Source organism: Penicillium verhagenii (genome assembly GCF_028828195.1).
Source record: "Penicillium verhagenii strain IBT 33310 chromosome Unknown utg000008l_segment0_segment0, whole genome shotgun sequence".
NCBI classification, from domain to species: Eukaryota; Fungi; Ascomycota; class Eurotiomycetes; order Eurotiales; family Aspergillaceae; genus Penicillium; species Penicillium verhagenii.
In genome coordinates this window covers 2200344-2218517 of record NW_026643172.1, presented here as the reverse complement: position 1 = coordinate 2218517, position 18174 = coordinate 2200344, and the positions used below count along the sequence as shown (strand labels likewise).

Below are 18174 nucleotides of genomic sequence, written 5' to 3'. Positions count from 1 at the left end.
GATAACAATTGCATAACCCAATAGTCTATGGGGGTAAATCCACATGGGCACTATGATCGGGATAAAAATCCTCGTATTCACCATTGACGGATATACACGCAATTTTAGACCGCCATTCCATTTGCTCTCATTTCAATGATAATGGCCCATGGACGTACTCTGTATAAATGCATTTGATCGTCATGCAAGGGAAAACAGAATCGTGGGCTGTACTGTGTACAGCATCCAGATGTCGTGTACGCCTGATCAAAAAATCCGGTTCTGGGAACAGCCAAGGGCAAAGAAATCGTTCATTGGGTATAACAACCTTGGAAAAAGAACATATTGTACTCCACCGCTTCATTAATCGACATTAAACCAGACGTAAGAGAGATGTAAAAGAGAGAGAAGAAAAGTCAAAAGAACAGAACATTACTCTAAGTCCAGCTTAGAACTTCTCACTGGTCAAACAGCGTGTAGAATTAACCAGAATCCACGCTAAGATCTTCACCAAAAGAGTCAATGATTTCACAATCAAGTCTAAGCCGAAGAAGAGAATCTTCAATATTCCCCTGACCAGACCCGGCAGCTTCTCTCCTTCGCGCGTCGAAGAGCCACCGTACCGGCCATATTTTTCCAGATCGAACTCCTCAACCACAATCTTCTGAGTCTTTTGATTCTTCTTAGACTTTGAATTTGGCTCGCTGCTCTGCAGAGTGGACTTGGGAGGATCCCAGAATTTGAGAAAGGCTTTCCTTTTTGACCCAGCCTGTTTGGCGTTGGCATTCTCGATTTGAGATGCCAGATCAAGGCTTTCGGCATAATCTTCACGTTCTGCTTGGGTTGTGATCAGCTTCCCACGGAATGGCATCCCTTGGCGTGACTTTGGGGTGATGCTGGAGACCATCGATTTGGGAGATCCAAGTTCCATGTTTGCAAGAATGGGATTGGTAGCCTCATCTGATACAGCCACGGCTAGCATTGCAGCAATAAGAGAGTCAACAGCGTATAGTGATGGGATGGTAGCGATAACGGCTGCAGGAGAGATAGATAGTGTTCGAGTGGCAAAGTCCAAGGTCGCAAGTGGTTCATCGGAGTCCGTTACAGGTAGGACGGATGTACGGGGGTTAGCAGCTTGCCGTGCGGCCTCTATAGATGAAAATGAGACCGGACCTGTAACAATGATGGTCGGTGGCTGTTGGTTGCTGCTATCGCTAGATGTGGTAGAAACTGTGATATAGAGGATACCGGATGATTGAGCCTGCACAGGAGAAAGTGGAATACCCACAGCCCCTACGAGCGCCGGGGGTTGCTTTTTGGAGAGCGAGGGATGTCGAAGCTCGTACAGTCTCAGGTTGCGATTCCAAGATAGCCGACAAGACTCTTGAGCTGCGGCGCGCTTGAGGGCATCTCTTTCGACATCCCTTGATTCGGAGCCTGAAAGGCTGTGTTGTTTACTGACTTCTTCTGCCTGCTCAATTGCAAGCATGGCAGCTAAGCGTGAGAAAAGAAGAGCTACAAGTCCATCATTGGGGTGGTCACGGCGACTGCGGTTCTCAAGACTTAATGTCATGATAGGGACGTCATTCTCGGGGTTTGATGGCGCACAACGGGAGATAGCCAATTCGTTATTCGAGTATGTTGAAAGTTTATAGAATGGTTGTTCAGAATTGCCGAATGCGAAGGTTGCTGGTCCCGTTCTTACATCAAGTCAGTTACAAACTACTCCCACCAATTATGACACCAAACTCACTTTGTAAAACGTAGATTGAATGCTCCGAAAAGGTCCTGGGGTCGCTGGCCATTAGCGGCTTCCCATAACATCTCCAGCTCCCGTGGCGAAGAAAACCGGGCCTCTTCAGTATCCAAAACTCCAGTTGGAAAGTTGAGCACACTAGCGGGTACAGTCTTGGGCCCAAGAACTTGATCAATCTCAGATGTTGGTGATAGCGTGAGTTTAGGCCGGCGAGATGCCTTCCCTTTGGAAGTAGGGGCGCTGCTGGGCACCTGGGGGTGGTAGCTTTGTTCATTGAGGGGGAGATTCGGATCGAATTGGGGAAATATTGATTTCATCATTGGAGCTGGAGAAATGGATGACTGGGACGACTCGGGCGATGTAACCGAAGTGTTCGTTCGAAAACTACCACTGCTATTGCTCAAGCTACTCTGAGAAGGCAATGCTCTGTGGCTCGACTGGTTGTCTGGACGACTTCGGCTACGTGCAGATTGGGAGTCATTTGATGAGACCGACTTTGCTGGGGATTTCGCTCGTGCGAGGTGGGCTGGAGGTGGAGGTGGAGGTGGAAGGGTCTTTGTATCTTCGATGATTTGAAACAGCACCGACTCGGTCGTTTGAGGTGAGCGTTTGGCTTCATCAACGTGTATTGAAGGTCCCGGGTCCGCCTTTGAGATAGTAGGTTTGAGGACACCCTTGCGAAACGGGTTCTGCGGCTTCACCTCTGGCGCCGGTGGTGGAAATAATTGAAACTGGCTCATGGCTATGGTATTTTGAGAGTAAAGCTGTATATAGTAGATCCGTGTTACAATGCACAGCAAAGTAGACCCGGTAATCCCAAAGTGGACTCTCGAGATTTGCAAAAGAACGCGACCGGGGGGATGTTTCGATTGACATATACTCGGTCAGGTTGAAGGGCATATGTTGCTTCGATTCCGCAATGCATTGTCATAGTACGTGCGAAACCCTATTTTTGGGCCGGGCGCTTAGCCGTTGACGGGATGTGATTGGCCGAATCCCGTGAGACGGGGGATAGTGACTGCAGGAGCGCTTCGCTCGGGCCAAATGATTGGTAGCTCGGGTGATTTAATCCCCAAATAATTGGGGCTGAATGGCGATTGGTGGTCGCCCTGTGCAGAAATCTCACCGTAAAGTTCAACGACCTGAAGATTCGGCGCAAGCAACCGGCCGAGGCGGCAGAAGGAGTGCGGATTGGACAAAATTGCCAAAACAAATGCAGAGACAGAACAAGATATCTATACATTTGTGGGATATTATTTACAGGATATGGTACAGTTACTCGGGACCCTGGCTATGTTCCATAGCCTCATCATGCACAGAATAGGTAAGTCCCTCGGCCATGGCGATCGCCCCCTCCATGTTGCCCTTATTATACAAGAACAGCCCTTGAAGGGCTGCAGCGCTCGTGTTCCTGGAGCGATCGGCCTTGTGGCCATTTTCATCCTCAACCAGACCCAACTCCTGGAGCCGGTCAAGGAATAGCTTCCGATGTGACCCGTCGGTATCAATATCTTCATAGAATCGATCCCAGAGGCGGCCGACCTGATAGCGCGATACTTCGCCAAGACGGACAGTCATATCCACGCGCCCCGGTCGGACCAGGGCTTCATCGAGCCGCTCAACGTGATTGGTAGTGAGGAAGACAATGCGTTCTTCGGCGCTAGCCACTCCATCAAGCGCGTTCAGTAGACCGGAAAATGTCACGTTTGCCCCGCGATAGCCATCGTCATCGGATTGTGCACGGCGGTTGGAGAAAGCCGCATCCACATCTTCCAACAGAACCAATGTTCGCTTCGGCACAATCGTCAGAAGATGGTTCAATCGATCATCGGTAAGTCCACGTTCGCTAAGATTCAAAATTGCAATATCGTAGTCAAGCTCAGCTGCCAGCGCTTGAATAAATGAACTTTTGCCAGTTCCGGGTGGGCCATACAACAAATAACCGCGTCGGTATGGGATTCCCCGATCGTAGTACCAGGATGAGCTTGAGATGAAATCCTGGACATCATCCACAATACGCTCTTTCACGCCCTCCGCCAGAATAACCGAATCTAGAGGACGCTTCCGTCGCGGGTTACCAAATGGACGCCATTCCGTGCCCCAACTATTGTAGATTGTAGTCATTCCTTCGTGCGATTTGGCAGCATAGGCGTGGGCTTCGGTGAAAAGGTCTTCGAAGATATGGCGATGAGAGTAGAGGGTAGTAAGAGTGATTGTCTCCCATGGCTTTCCGGTCTGTAGGTCACGAGACTTGGCTTCGCGCACGCGATTGACGAAAATAAATGCATTCTTATAACGCAAGACGTGTTTTCCTGGTCCCGGTACCAAAGAGAAGTGTGTGTTCATCGCGCCATTCGAGTGTTCGACTTTCTGAGTCTGTATGGATAGATGTCGCATGCCCGGTGTCAATTTTTGGAGAAGACGATCCAGGTAGCCGGAGTTGGTGGCCGCCCGGGTCGCACCTAATTGTGATTGTTGGTACAGGGTCATCCAGTGGAGGAACCAAGGGTAGGAATCGTCCTTGATGCTAATCTCGACGTCAACCAGCATACGGCGACGCAGCAATGCGGCGCCTTGACGGAAACCCCGTTGCGCGAAGGTTAGTCCCGCTCCTAAACCTGCAAGGCCAAAACCCTAGATAAAAAGGGTCAATTCTCGCAATTGGAGCTATGTGTAGGGTGGTAGATCACATACTGCTGTGAACAAAGGATTAGATGTGAGCTGTGACCAAAGACTACCGTCCCCATTCTGCGCTGAAGCGTTTTGAAGAGCTTGTGTCCTTTGCTGGAGAATCAGGTCACCTGCAGATGGTGCCGGAGCAGCCACAGCAGGCGCAACATTAGGTATGGGTGACTCCATGCCCAGATCACGATGTGTGGTGGATGCAAAAGATGCGGAACGATAAGAAAGTCAAGATATCGGAGTTTTAACGGCCCGATCGCGTTGATCGTTGTACAAACGGGTCACGAGCCATATGAATTACTATCAAACATTTCTGTATAGTCTTTCTTTTTCTCTATATCTTTTAATTCTTCTAATAGCCTGGATTCCCCAGAAATGACCAAAATCCAGCCTGTTCGTTCCGGAGCTAAGTGTTAATGATGCCGAGTTGAATGCCGATACGGAGATAATCGGGTTTTATGAATGGAGAAACGGAGTCGGTTTAGCTCCAATGGCATTTTCTGCCCCCGGCATTCTTCAATCACCACGCTGAAAGTCTGCGCGCAGCGCGATCAATTCGGTCTTCGGGGGTGGCATTTAAATAGAACCTCTGCCCCCCATGCGTGGCTTCACTCGTTTTTTACAGCCTAGCATTCGGCCCTATTCGTCGGTTCGCAACATGGGTTCAACAACCACACAAATTTTGTATGCCCTTACTGTCGCTACGACTCCAACTAGACCAGCCCCAGAGGACGCTGCGAAAAAGAGCCATCATGCCAAATCCGGTTTCCGAAACCCATGGGAGTGAGTTATCCTGTTGATTCCTAATTGATTGGCACGGGACTGAGTAGAGGCTAATGTTTTCGAAGCTCTTGGCGCGATGTGAATCTCAAAAGCGTACGTGATGTCATGATGTAAGTCTATATAATAACCATGAGTGCCGCCGATCAAGTTCTCACGCGATTCTTTTTTCTCTCCGATAGGCGTCGCTTGACCGGCAAAGCCAATGTACCCGATACAAGTGGCCCTACAGTCCCCGTTCGAAAGCCCGAATTTCTTCCCAGCCGCGACACCCCAAAGTTGCGAGCAACATGGCTAGGCCATGCAGCATACTACATTGAATTTCCCAGTGGTCTTCGGGTCCTCTTTGACCCTGTACTCGAGGAGCGCTGTGGACCCTACAACCTGGTAGGGCCCAAGCGCTTCACGGACGCTCCTTGCAAACCCACCGATATTCCCATAATAGATGCGGTTGTTATTTCACACAATCATTACGACCATTTATCATATCACTCGGTTACAGCAATCGCCAAGAAACACCCCCACTGCCATTTCTTCGTCCCTCTCGGTAATAAGCCATGGTTCCAAAGTTGTGGAATTGAGAAAGTTACCGAGCTGGATTGGTGGGAGGAATGCGATATTACCTTATCCCAAACAACACAGGAAACCAAGGTCGAAGCTGTGGGTGAAGGGCATCCTGAGGCTTCCGAAATTACGGCCCGACTCAGCTGTCTGCCTTGTCAGCACGTTACCGCTCGTGGACCTTTTGATAGGAACAAGACCCTATGGTGCTCCTGGGCTGTGGAATCCGAGGGCAAGAAGGTGTATTTTGCAGGGTATGCCCCCCCCCCCCCCCTATCTATCTCATTTTGTGCTGGATGGCCTGTACTGACCATATATTCTTTTCAATAGAGACACTGGGTACCGACCGGTTCCTGAGCTTCCTGAAGGAGAAGACGATCATGATCCAAAGTATGATTTCCCCGTTTGCCCTGCATTCAAGCAAGTGGGTGAGTTCCGGGGTCCATTTGATCTTGGTTTGATTCCAATTGGTGCATACGCCCCTCGTCATGTTTGGAGCCCTGGACACGGTGATCCGCATGATGCGGTCTCGATTTTCCAGGATACCAAATGTAAGAATGCACTAGGTATCCACTGGGGAACTTGGGTTTTGACCGAGGAAGATGTTCTTGAGCCGCCTGAGAAGCTGAAGACAGCCCTGAAACGGTTCGGTCTGGCTGAGAAAGGTGTCTTTGACGTGGTGGACATTGGCGAAAGCCGAGAATATTAAAGAAAGGACCTTCGATGATACGTTGGTCCAACCCCTTTCCCGCACACCATATGCTGAAAGGCAACACCCATATGGTTGACAGTCGAGGGGCAATCCCTCATGTTTGAGGGAGAACGCTGTACGATATCCATTAGATGTATTTGTTGATATACTCCAAAATTTTCAGTCACCCAGCTTGTATTATATCCACTCAATCCAAATATTAAACTTGAAAAATGTATAACAGTAATGCAAGTGGTGGTACTACTTACTCAGATTCGATGATTTGCAATGATTTCGATGTACTTCTTGTTTGCTTGGTTTGTCCCTACCCGTTTGGGTTTAGTGCCAGGGAGCTCCCACTTTGGAAATTTGGGATGCGGGCGACATCAACGCGGTCCCGAGTTAAGCCTTCTCTCTGTTCATCAGGAGTTTTGTTTTGCATCTGGCTTGACTTTATTCCTTTCTCCAATCTCACATATTAAATTACCGCCAATATGCAGGCTCCGGTGGTGGTGATGAGTGCGTGCCCCTCCTTTCCCCGAAACTGTTCTGACGGCATTTACTAACGGACCGTCCCCTGAATAGACACCAATGCTGGCGACCGACAGGTTGGTCGCCGGGCACAGCTTTCCAACATTACCGCTGCTAAGACGTACGCTTATTCCTATTCTCGCTCGCTCCCGACTACACCGCTACTCAGTCCGTTCAATGCTAATACGATTTACCCCCCGCCAGTGTTGCCGATATCATTCGGTCATGTCTCGGTCCCAAGGCCATGTTGAAGATGCTGCTCGACCCAATGGGTGGTATTGTCCTGACCAACGATGGTCATGCTATTCTCCGAGAGATCGAGGTGTCCCACCCAGCGGCCAAGAGCATGATCGAGCTCAGCCGTACCCAGGACGAGGAGGTCGGAGATGGAACCACAACTGTCATTATTTTGGGTATGCTTTTTCAAACTTCACTGGTGGGTTGAATGACCGTTCACTAATCCTTTTTCTAGCTGGTGAGATGCTCGCCCAGGCCCTCCCCCAACTCGAACGCAACATCCACCCCGTCGTTATCATTTCCGCTTTCAAGCGTGCCCTCGCCGATGCCCTTACCATTATCGGAGAAGTTTCCAAACCCGTCGACATCCACGACGACAAGGCTATGTACAAGTTGATCCAGGCCTCCATTGGTACCAAGTTTGTATCTCGGTGGTCCGACCTGATGTGCAGCCTCGCACTCAACGCCGTGCGCACAGTTTCCTTCGACGTTGGTGGTGGAAAGCAGGAGGTTGATATTAAGCGTTATGCTCGTATTGAGAAGATTCCCGGTGGTCAGATCGAGGACTCTGAGGTCATTGACGGTGTCATGGTCAACAAGGATATCACCCACCCCAAGATGCGGAGAAGAATCGAGAACCCCCGCATTCTGTTGCTCGACTGCCCTCTGGAGTACAAGAAGGGAGAGTCCCAGACAAACATTGAGGTTTCCAAGGAGGATGACTGGAACCGTATCTTGCAGATTGAGGAGGAGCAGGTTAAGCACTTGTGCGATGCTATCTTGGCATGCAAGCCCGACGTTGTCATCACCGAGAAGGGTGTTTCTGGTAAGACATTTAAGCTTCCTTTATTGTCGATAAGACCTCATGGCTGACTATTGACTCTTTCTTTGATATATAGATCTCGCACAGCACTTCTTGATGAAGGCCAACATCACCGCTCTCCGCCGGGTGCGGAAGACCGACAACAACCGTATTGCTCGTGCCACTGGTGCTACCATCGTTAACCGTGTCGACGACATCCAGGAGTCCGATATCGGTACCGGCGCCGGACTGTTCGAGATTGAGAAGATTGGTGACGAGTACTTCACATTTATCCGCAAGTGTGAAAACCCCAAGGCTTGCACCATTTTGCTGCGTGGCCCGTCTAAGGATATCCTGAACGAGATCGAGCGCAACCTCCACGACGCCATGGGTGTTGCCCGTAACGTCATTTTCCACCCCCGTCTGTGCCCTGGTGGTGGTGCTACCGAGATGGCTGTTTCCGTGAAGCTGAGCCAGCTTGCCCGTTCCATTGAGGGTGTCCAGCAGTGGCCCTACAAGGCCGTTGCTGATGCCATGGAGGTCATTCCCCGCACACTTGCCCAGAACGCTGGTGCTAGCCCCATCCGTGTGCTGACCCGCCTGCGTGCCAAGCACGTTGAGGGCCACTACTCCTGGGGTCTGGATGGAGAGTCTGGCAACCTGGTTGATATGAACGAGTACGGTGTGTGGGAGCCCGAAGCTGTCAAGCTTCAGAGCATTAAGACCGCGGTCGAGGTAAGCTACCTGGGTTCTTTCTTCATAATTTACAGTCAACTAATTTTCATGATAGTCCGCGTGCTTGCTTCTCCGTGTCGACGATATTTGCAGCGGCAAGTCCGCTCAACAAGTTGGCAACGCTGGCGGTGGTGGCGAGTAAGTACTAATAGATGAGCAAGACCAAAAAAAAGATGATTCATGCACCTGATGTCCGTACATAATGCTACACGACTGGTTTTTATTATTTGTATGAACATCCTAGACCAAAATGAACTGCCATATGGGTACCCATCTTCGTATAGCAGACTCCCTGTATACTACCTAACCAGTCTTTTCAATGCCCATCAGCTGCGTCCCCTGCTTTCTATAATTTAAATACACACATGCCATAAGTAACAAGTGACAACGTGGTGGCACACGTCTAGACAGATTCACCACTCGAGGTGAAAATCACCCCCGTTTTCTTTTCTGTGAAGGTCATATACGTTCAAGCTTTTTTGCCTATTCGGCACTGCGACGCTTATGAGCTGATTTGGGCTCCGGCAAATATCTCGCCCCAAGCGATAACCCGGAAGCAAACAGAGCCAGGAAAATCCAGATAGCATAGCCGCCAGCAAGCTGTGTTCTCGCTCCAAGCGCATAGAGCGTAGTGAAGAGAGCCGGGCTGAATGCCCGCAGAGTACTGACACCAGTCAATGACAGGGCGTTCAACGTACCCAGGACCCGCGGTGAAGGCGCAACATCATTAATAGCAAGTTGAACCGCGGTGAAGGACATACTAACACCACAACCGATAATCAGCGAAATGGGCGTAATCACCCAGAAAGCCTTGATAGATGCATCCGTTCCATTCCGCAGGAGCATGTTACCAATGGGCATGGTCAAGAGGAAGCATGGGTAAGCAGCGGCGCAAAGACGGATCACGCCATTCGACCCGATCTTCCTCTGTAGTGGGGGGAAGACCAGGAGGAGCCATGCGGCCTGGGCCGCGCCGTTCATGCCCATTAGCAGAGAGATTTGCATAGGCGTAAAGCCGTAACCGCCAAGGGTGATGGGCGTGAACCAGAAGACGGGGACAATGGCCGTGTAAGCGAAAGCGAGCACCATGGTGTGGCCGTAAATGTACAGAACCGTAGCGACGCCGGGCGCATTTAGGAGTTGCCAAGTGGACATGTTGCCGTTTTGCGCTTGTGCATGGGCGGCTGCCTCATCGCCAACACTGTCAGCAGCAATGACTGGCTCCTTCTTCAGTGTTTCTTTGACGAAAAGCGCGCTGGAAAGGGCGGCAGTAGCTCCAACCAGTGCCACGACCCAGCTAGATAGGGCATAGGGGTAGTACTCGAAGAAACGGTTTCCACCAAATATGCCTGGATATTGGGTTACGGGGTTGGCAAGAACACCGCCTAGCAAAGGTCCTAGGAAGATGCCTAGATTTCCACTGAAGGCGAACCAACTGAACGCTCTCGCCTGGGTCTTGGGCGTGCTGTGCTCAGCAATCATGGTTCGGATGGTGACAATAGTTCCAGCAAAGACGCCAGCAATACATCGGAACATGATCATCTGGGGTATCGTTTTCGCCAGACCAAATAGACCAGTCGCTAACGTGACACCAACTAGAGAGAAGACCAGAACCGGCTTGCGTCCGATACGATCGGACAGTTTTCCCCAGAAAATCATCACAAGTGCTTGCGTTAGGGAAAATAGAGACTCGATGAGGCCAGAGTAGAAACCAATATCCGCGTCAGAGACATGCCCGTTATCCTGGACCATCTGGCTGACATACGGGAAGATGGAGAAGAATGCCAGTGGCTCTATCGCACGAGCATAGCAAAGTAGCAGGACCTGAGTTACGGGGAGAGGCTTTTCATTCTCATCCTCATCCTCATCGGCGGCATTCTCATTACCGCTGGATGGCGTTGTGCCATACGAAGTAACATTTGTGTGCACTACACCAAGGAGGGATGTAGTCTCATCTTGGTGATCGTTTCCGTCGGCAAATCCGTTAGCTGCGTCTCGGCCCGAACTGCTGATCCCTGACGTGGTGGCAACCATGTCTGCACAAAAAGGTCGACTGGTCTGCGACCTGAGATGCAAGAGGCGATGTGGACCTGCAAGGTGAGCCCCTGTGAGTCAGATCGTATCTCTCAAGGTGCAATCCTTTTTCTTTATCGAATATCTGACACGGTTCGGCTATCGGAGTTATGTAAGCCCCACCCGGTTGCAGTGAATCTAACTAAATCAGTAGAGGCTTAGACTATACATCACGACATGAGAGGCTGACGGACCATAAGTCCAGGTGCTGTCAGGATAATTCAAACTGTGGAAAATGAGTGTTCTCGGCGCTTTGACATTGGGGGGTGGGGGCTGAACCGGTTGACACTTGTGGTCCCGTATAGGTATAGAGGATCACTGATGGTCTTGGATGGCAAATCTTGTTTAAAAAAAAATTACAAGTGAAAAAGATGAACTTGCCAGATATCAGTGGGTGGCTGCTTAGATATTCAAGTAAGCGGCATCCCTGCTACACATGGGCATCCATTGAATTCACTTATATTGTTTATGGGCGGTGGAAAAGAAGAGATTGAAGTAAAAGAGGGAAGAGCAGGGCTACTGTTGATGACACCCTCACATTGAACAACCCGAATCCATATCATACGGGCAATATTCAATCAGTAAATTAAGGATGTTGCTTTCAAAGCATCCGGCCTCTACGAAGGAGGTACATTTTATCTGTATGTATCAAGGCAGACAGAGAGACTTTTTACCGTACTAGATAAATCACTTAGCAACGTCTTCAAGGCACAAAATTTTCGCTTGTACACAGAGGAAATCCATGGAGAGTCTTCGATTCTGGGTTACTCATGTCATACAGAATAGGGTAATGGTCCGACCAGGGGACAATCGGTGAATATCGGTAGAAAGAGTCTCGCTTTTTCCTATATCACTTCCAAAGGTTATGCCAGAGAAATTCCAAGGTTGATCCTTGTTGACCCGTGCAGGTTTTGAGAACCACATGACGTTGTCATGGCTTTTAGATGATGCATAAATGAAAAAGAGATGTGATCAAAAAGCATCACAGACATTTGAAAAAGTCCAAAATGTAGGAACTCGCAAGGTTGAATTTATTAGCGATTGAGGTATTGAGAGATTTTGAGCTTCGTCGAGCTTGAGTAAGTTGAAGTAGCAGGAGGCTTTTAAATGTATAAAATGGGTATCAATATTGTACAACAGGGCCAAATCAGCTCTGGGGGAGCTAGTCTTCCTCGTGAATAATCACACCAGGGACCTCCTCGGCATACTGGGCCTCCGAATCGGCAGTCTGGCCACCAGGAGCTACCGATGGACCAGAAGCCGATGGCCCTTTCGTTGTACCGGGCGCAGGGCCATCAACATCCATGCCATCAGCACCGGCAGGATTCTTCTGCTTGCCCCCCCTCACAGCCTTCTTCTTTTCTCTCCTCCGGCGATTTTTGTCCGTCTTCTGTTCGTCCTTCTTCCTCGCTTCCTCCCGTTCCTTCTCCCACGCCTCGTCACTCTTCTCCTTGCTCACTTCCGCCTCCATCTGACGTACTCGCTCATACTCTCGCCGCCGACTGGCTTTGTAAACGTGGAACTCGCCCGAACCCGCTCCGGCCGAGGAACCTTGAACGTTGGCGACGATCTCCGGTGGAACAGAAAGCAGCGATCCTGTGCGTGGGTTTGTTCCCGGAAGCCGGATCTCCTTTGAAGGGTCCTTGAAGAGTGTTTTGATTTCCGATGCATGTTCGGAGAGCGGAGTAATGGCGCGGCGCTTGGTGGGCCGTTTGCTGCGCGGGTCGGCGCTAGTAGGGAGGGATTCGGGGCCAGGCTCAGACATTGTGGTGTTATAAGAGTTGTTCTTTTATTTTGTGGTTGTTGAATGAAGAGTGGTAGATCGGCGACCTCGAGATCGGTTTTGATGCTTTGCTTTTTTGCCCTTGCTGAATAGTAATTGAGGGCAATTTTGATGAGCTTGGTGATATGGTGGCGCAGCGGTAGGAGATATTTCTCTTGGAGTTTGGAATGCCGCTGGAATATCAGGGGGACGAAAGAAAATGTGGGTTGAAAGTGAGTGTAGTAAGAAAGCAACTCGAGAAAGTTCGCGACGAGGACTGCGACACGCTAACCGCTTTCGGGCTTTGCCTAAGTACTTTGAGCTTTGTTGATCCAACTTTGATAACAATGTCCAGCTATTTTGTGCATTGGAGTTAGAAAGAATTGCCATGGTTCTTTTTATGTTGCAAGCCTGACTCCCAGATATAGCTAAGTAGCGGTTTATTATAGTTGCGAGGTGATATTTGGGAGACATAAAACAAGCCATCGAGAAGGACGGTTTCAGAATGAAGATTTCTCTTGATCAAGGAATTCTTTCGATTTGGGACAAACAAAATATCCTTGATCTCCTGAAACTTGATGGTATTGCACTTGGGCCAATCCACACCAGTCGATAAACATGTCTTAACATGTAGGATGGGTATGACAACCATCGATTCTACGATTTCTGGCAGAAATGATCCCTCGTTATCCCATACAATTTTGCTGAGAAAAAAAAAAAAAAAAAAAAAAAAAAAGACAAGTGTACAAAGTTCCTAGACAGAAGTCCCATTTTACCCGGTACCATCATGTCTTATATTGCTCCATCTTGGGCGATCTGTCTCCTCAATGTTTTTCGCTGGAATCTATCTGGACGGTCGCTGATCATAGACAGTAGGTAACGCGAACAAAGCCCAGATTCCACCCTGCAAAGCTCTTGTCTAAGACTATCAAAGACCACTTGAGGCGAATAGAATAGAGTCTAGAAATAATTTAGAGCCAAAAAAATAACCGAGAAGATGGCTTCCATTTTGCTGTGGCTGACAACTGTGTTGTTTAATTTGCAGCTGGAAACTGGCGTCACGTCACTCTCCACCCTTTTCCCTTCCAGAAATTTCTCATCCAACCCAAATCCTCCCAGTTCATACTGTTTTTCACTGCGAACTGCTCCTCCCCTGGCATTTCTTGTATTGTGTTCCCTTTGCCTTGTTCCTTTCCCCAAAAGTCGTAAGCTTGGGCACCCACGCCCACTTTCAATCATGCCTCATCGTTTTGGTAAGTCCGCGTTATTCGTGATTTTTCCCCCGAAATTTCTGCTGCTTTCCTGGGATCTCCTGGATTTGGGGTCTGTTTTCTTAGCAGCTCAAAGAAAGCGGGACCCTTCGGAGCCTAACGACGCGCGAATTAACGCGTGCTGAGTTACGGCGTTTATCCAGTTGATCACGGCGCCACGGATAATCTCATGATTCTCATCGTCGTTGCCCAGATGCCACCCTGAACCCCGCCAAAAATGCATGATACTATTCCATGTTTACTAAGCTAATTTCTATCGTTAGAGCTCGCTTCTTCCAACCGTGCTGGTTGCCAGAACAAAGAGTGCAAGGATGCCAAGGAAAAGATCCCCAAGGGCTCTCTCCGCGTAGGCTCCTGGATTGATAGCGAGAAGATTCAAGCCTACATGTGGCGCCACTGGTAAATATCACACTTGATGGATATCAAACTTTAACATTTAAATTATACAGATGAACTAATATTTTCTCAAAGGGGCTGTACCACTCCTCGCGTGATCGAAAACATCAAGAAGGAGTGGCAGGAAAACTGCTCCGAGGACAAGCCTGACTACTCTCTCCTGGATGGCTACGATGAGCTCCCCAAGGAGCTCCAGGAGAAGGTTCGCCGTGCTCTGGAGCAGGGCCACATCGATGATGAGGACTGGAAGGGAGTAAGTTCCGAATGCCCGGCCAACTAGTCAACTACCATCTTCCAGCGCAAATTTGGCATTTTTGATAAGATCATTTCCACTGACAAATCGTTTCAGGATGCTGAAATGAACAAACCTGGTGCTCGCTTTTTCCGTGTCCCAGTGAGTCGCGCGAAGGGCAACAAAGATGTACGAACCATCCCAACCTTCATGCTTAACTTTAGCTAATTCCTTTAAGGCCAGCAAGGCTGAGGACAAGCCCACCAAGGCTGAAGACGAGCCCATCAGCCCCGAACTTGAGGTCAAGACTAAGACCGAAGCTAAAGATGAAGTTGATGCTGAAATCAAGGAAACGACCAAGGGAAAGGCTCAGGTGAAAGCCAAGGATGAAGCCAAGAATGGAGAGGTCAAGCCTAAGAAGGCCCGTGCCAACAATAAGAATGACACTGCCGCTACTGAACCCGACTCAAAGGCCGAAGAGAAGACTCAGTCTACCAAGAAAGCTCCGAAGAAGCCTACCAAGAAGGAAGCCGATGGTGAGGAGAAGGAGAAGCCAGCCAAAAAGACCCCAAAGCTGAATGCCAAGGTGGCTACTCCTGCTGCTACTGCCGATGACGAAGCTAAGCCAGCACAGCGTGGCCGTCCCACCAAGATTAACAAGCGCAAGACTTCCGATACAGAGCCTACCGAAGAGGCGCCTACTAGTAAGCGTCGTGGCAGACCCGCCAAGGACCCAAAGGTCCAAGCTGAGCCGAAGAAAGTTGTTCCGAAGCCAGATGTTCCGTCTCGCGCGCAGCGCGCTGCACGCCGGAATGCTGTTGAAGCTCCTACTGATGACGAGTAATTGTCATCCTCGGCTTGGTCATGTGCGCTTTTATTTACCGAAGGCCTTGCGCCTTCATTAAGAGTTTGAGTTCAGCCTTTTCTGCCTTATTGTCATCCTGGTGTTCAATCTTATGTTTCCTTCGCAGTTTGATGTTATCTGTTTCTCATTGTTGCAGTTTCTTTGTCTTACGCATATTTCAGGCATTATTTCCAAGGTTTGAGTCCTTTTCTTATGTATCTGTCTCTTGAGAGCCCCTGGGTTGTTTGCGTTTATCATTACTAGGTACCGAGTGCGGATATCATGTTGATTTTGTATGGATAATTCTAACTTCATACTTCATACTTTACACTTGCTCTTACCTTCTACTTTTGCCTCGGAAGCCCTAGTGAATACTTCAAAATACACAAGAAGGTGGAATGAAATAGTACTTCACGCAAACACACCGTTCTGCCAGTCAATTCCAGATAATAAATCCATGTGAGCCGGTCCCCCTAGTGATCCGCTGTACTCGACGACACAAGTCTCGTTCTCTTCCTTTCTTCCTCTTTCTTTTCTTTCTTCCTTTTCTTCGTCCCAGAAAGAATTCATCACATCATTGAGAATCATCTTTGTCTGCTCTTTCGTCAACAACAATCACCTCAAACCTTCTCATAGCCCTCGAGGGTATCAATTCAGACGACTAGCTCAGGAATTCCTCGCCAAATCCGACATTCAAGTCTCTGAGCTATCTAAAGCGCGTGTCTCTTTCCGACCCTTTCCTGATCTTCACTTCGATCGAAAAAGCCAAAGTTACCTCCCCAGCTCGAGATTCCTAGCTGGGAACTTTCTCGCAATTTCCTTCATTTCGGTACGTCGCTTGACGCAATCCTTTAAGCTCTCACTTTCAACCTCGTTTTATCATACAGGGCGCCAAGAAGGCCTGACAGACAGTTACATGCCCTTCTTTGTCCCGACATATCAAAATCTTTCTTCTCTCCTCCCGCTTTCTAACCTTTAGTTTAGTTCCAAACCCACCTCAATGGAACAGCCTTCCACCACCGGTCTCACGGCCGGTCTGACCAAGGCAAGCGCCGCTCGTGAGCCGCTACCGGGCGAAGCATACATTATACGCTTCAAAAACCCCTGCCGCAACTACAGAACTGACCTCTGGATTGGAATTATCACTACGGAGGAGTTCGGACCATGCAAAAAGCTCCACGGACGCGCCACCGGCGCTAAGAACTCCGACGGCTCCTGGGACAGCTCCCCATGCGATCGTGTTTATCCAGTTTACATGCCAGGCCGAAACAGCTAGTAAGTCAACAGCCCATGCCCGCACACAACTCTGTGCACATAATTAACGGTAATCTAGCCGATGGGCGCATATCAAAGATATCTTCAAACTCGAAAACAGGGTTCCGCTAGCGTTTTCTCGTAACAGTCCCCGTGACGATGCGTCGCTCTTTCGACAGCTGCAGAAAATTGCGCTAAAGGATCCGGGCTCTCGTTTCTGGGAAGATATGGCAGAGAAAGAGATGGCCGAGAAAGGAAAACGCAGCCGATTGCTATCTTTGGTCTTGCCGGATAGCTATGAGAACATTCTTGTGGGAATTGAAGAGCTTCCGGAGGCTTCTTTACCTGCCAGGGCCATGGGTATGTACGCGCGAGAACGTTCTTGGGTAGCACAACGTTATATGAACTATACTGATGATTTTTTCTGTTGAAAGCTCGGCGAACTAATCCCGCTCCGGGTGATATCGCTTCATCTATGCGGGGACGCTCGAACAGCCAGATGTATGCAACTTCCCTTTCTACAGCGCAGGCACTGGATGCGACACAGAGAACCACCCCGTTTGCTCACGGAGACAATAATGTTCGGCATCTCCGTTTTCCCCGGAGAGACTTTTACTTTCACCTATACAAAAGTGCAGTCTTCTTTAGAGACTGGTCCTGGGAATCTTCCCTGCCCCGCTGCTGCCCTGACTGACAACCATGTTCCGGATTTTTCACAGTCCCACCAGGGAGTTAAAGTCAAGTGTGAGGATGACAGTGACCATGGTAAGACAAGCACAGGTGTCCTTGAGATGAGTCTGCAAGTCGCAATCGAATCCTTGATACTTGGGAAGCCCGAAGCAGGAGAGATCCAGGCCTTCTTGGAACATATGAGCGAACTTCGGTCCCAACCGGAATTTATACTGCTGAAGTCCTGGTGCCTAACAAAAGAATTCCAACCTCGTCTTATTCAAATCAATAGCCCAGGCGAAGAAATGAGAGACGAAAGATCCTCCGAGGATACCGCGCGATCTGAAATTGGTGATATCAGGAATATCGGTCGACAGTGGCAGCTGCAAGATATTCGCACCTCGGACGATCTCCGCGAAACGATCCGCTCTCTCGGAAATCTTTACGTCTACGCGCGTCGGCTGAATCTGGATGAAATGATCCGGAATATTACATTGAAGCTGCAAGTCGCCTGGAACTCGTACCCTGGTCTTTGCCAGTTAGAACCAATTCTCGATGTCACAGCAATCGTCTACAAGAGCTACTGCCCATCGACCGCGAAGGACCATCTGCAAGAGTGGCTGCCTAGGTTCGTTGCCGAAGTGCAGGACTTGATGCTGCTTGCCTGCTCGCCAAAGTTCCAGTCTGTTATGCGGGACAGTCCCAGTCTGTACCATGATGTCTCTGACCTGCGAGTGAAGTTTGTTCTTCAGTCGCCCACAAAATACACAGATGCACGCCTTCTTCTCGAGAGTCGCGGAATTGACCGGCTTTGCGGAGTCGAGTGTCTGGTATGACCGAATCTGCTCTTCTGAATGAATCTGTGGAACATTCGAACCCTCCAAGCATTATATACTTTATTTTGCATGCATACCGATAT

General features: G+C 49.3%; 8 protein-coding genes across 8 annotated transcripts; 4 read left to right on the top strand and 4 right to left on the bottom strand.

Annotated features, from left to right (window-relative positions):
* Nucleotides 1-427: 427 nt before the first annotated feature.
* On the bottom strand, nt 428-2475 carry N7466_008817 (uncharacterized protein; the record flags this gene model as incomplete). The annotated part of the gene is made up of 2 exons (XM_057168206.1): nt 428-1679; nt 1733-2475. 2 exons carry the CDS (start codon nt 2473-2475, stop codon nt 428-430), a joined length of 1995 nt encoding a protein of 664 aa, XP_057018837.1.
* Nucleotides 2476-3010: 535 nt separating this feature from the next.
* Nucleotides 3011-4594, bottom strand: N7466_008816 (bifunctional AAA family ATPase chaperone/translocase BCS1; the record flags this gene model as incomplete). The annotated part of the gene is made up of 2 exons (XM_057168205.1): nt 3011-4369; nt 4430-4594. The coding sequence occupies 2 exons, from the start codon at nt 4592-4594 to the stop codon at nt 3011-3013; spliced, it is 1524 nt and encodes a 507-aa protein (XP_057018836.1).
* Nucleotides 4595-5075: 481 nt separating this feature from the next.
* On the top strand, nt 5076-6467 carry N7466_008815 (uncharacterized protein; the record flags this gene model as incomplete). The annotated part of the gene is made up of 4 exons (XM_057168204.1): nt 5076-5200; nt 5266-5310; nt 5380-6012; nt 6089-6467. The coding sequence occupies 4 exons, from the start codon at nt 5076-5078 to the stop codon at nt 6465-6467; spliced, it is 1182 nt and encodes a 393-aa protein (XP_057018835.1).
* Nucleotides 6468-6943: 476 nt separating this feature from the next.
* On the top strand, nt 6944-8896 carry N7466_008814 (chaperonin-containing T-complex subunit CCT3; the record flags this gene model as incomplete). Its single annotated transcript, XM_057168203.1, has 6 exons — nt 6944-6968; nt 7035-7101; nt 7185-7393; nt 7453-8043; nt 8117-8754; nt 8810-8896. The coding sequence occupies 6 exons, from the start codon at nt 6944-6946 to the stop codon at nt 8894-8896; spliced, it is 1617 nt and encodes a 538-aa protein (XP_057018834.1).
* Nucleotides 8897-9237: 341 nt separating this feature from the next.
* Nucleotides 9238-10788, bottom strand: N7466_008813 (MFS transporter; the record flags this gene model as incomplete). Its single annotated transcript, XM_057168202.1, has 1 exon — nt 9238-10788. The coding sequence occupies one exon, from the start codon at nt 10786-10788 to the stop codon at nt 9238-9240; it is 1551 nt and encodes a 516-aa protein (XP_057018833.1).
* A 1201-nt stretch (nt 10789-11989) lies between these two features.
* N7466_008812 (PRKRIP1 family protein) lies at nt 11990-12592 on the bottom strand (the record flags this gene model as incomplete). Its single annotated transcript, XM_057168201.1, has 1 exon — nt 11990-12592. The coding sequence occupies one exon, from the start codon at nt 12590-12592 to the stop codon at nt 11990-11992; it is 603 nt and encodes a 200-aa protein (XP_057018832.1).
* A 1234-nt stretch (nt 12593-13826) lies between these two features.
* N7466_008811 (PARP-type zinc finger-containing protein) lies at nt 13827-15332 on the top strand (the record flags this gene model as incomplete). Its single annotated transcript, XM_057168200.1, has 5 exons — nt 13827-13842; nt 14124-14259; nt 14332-14509; nt 14555-14677; nt 14727-15332. 5 exons carry the CDS (start codon nt 13827-13829, stop codon nt 15330-15332), a joined length of 1059 nt encoding a protein of 352 aa, XP_057018831.1.
* Nucleotides 15333-16332: 1000 nt separating this feature from the next.
* Nucleotides 16333-18091, top strand: N7466_008810 (uncharacterized protein; the record flags this gene model as incomplete). Its single annotated transcript, XM_057168199.1, has 3 exons — nt 16333-16607; nt 16735-16946; nt 17220-18091. 3 exons carry the CDS (start codon nt 16333-16335, stop codon nt 18089-18091), a joined length of 1359 nt encoding a protein of 452 aa, XP_057018830.1.
* Nucleotides 18092-18174: the final 83 nt, after the last annotated feature.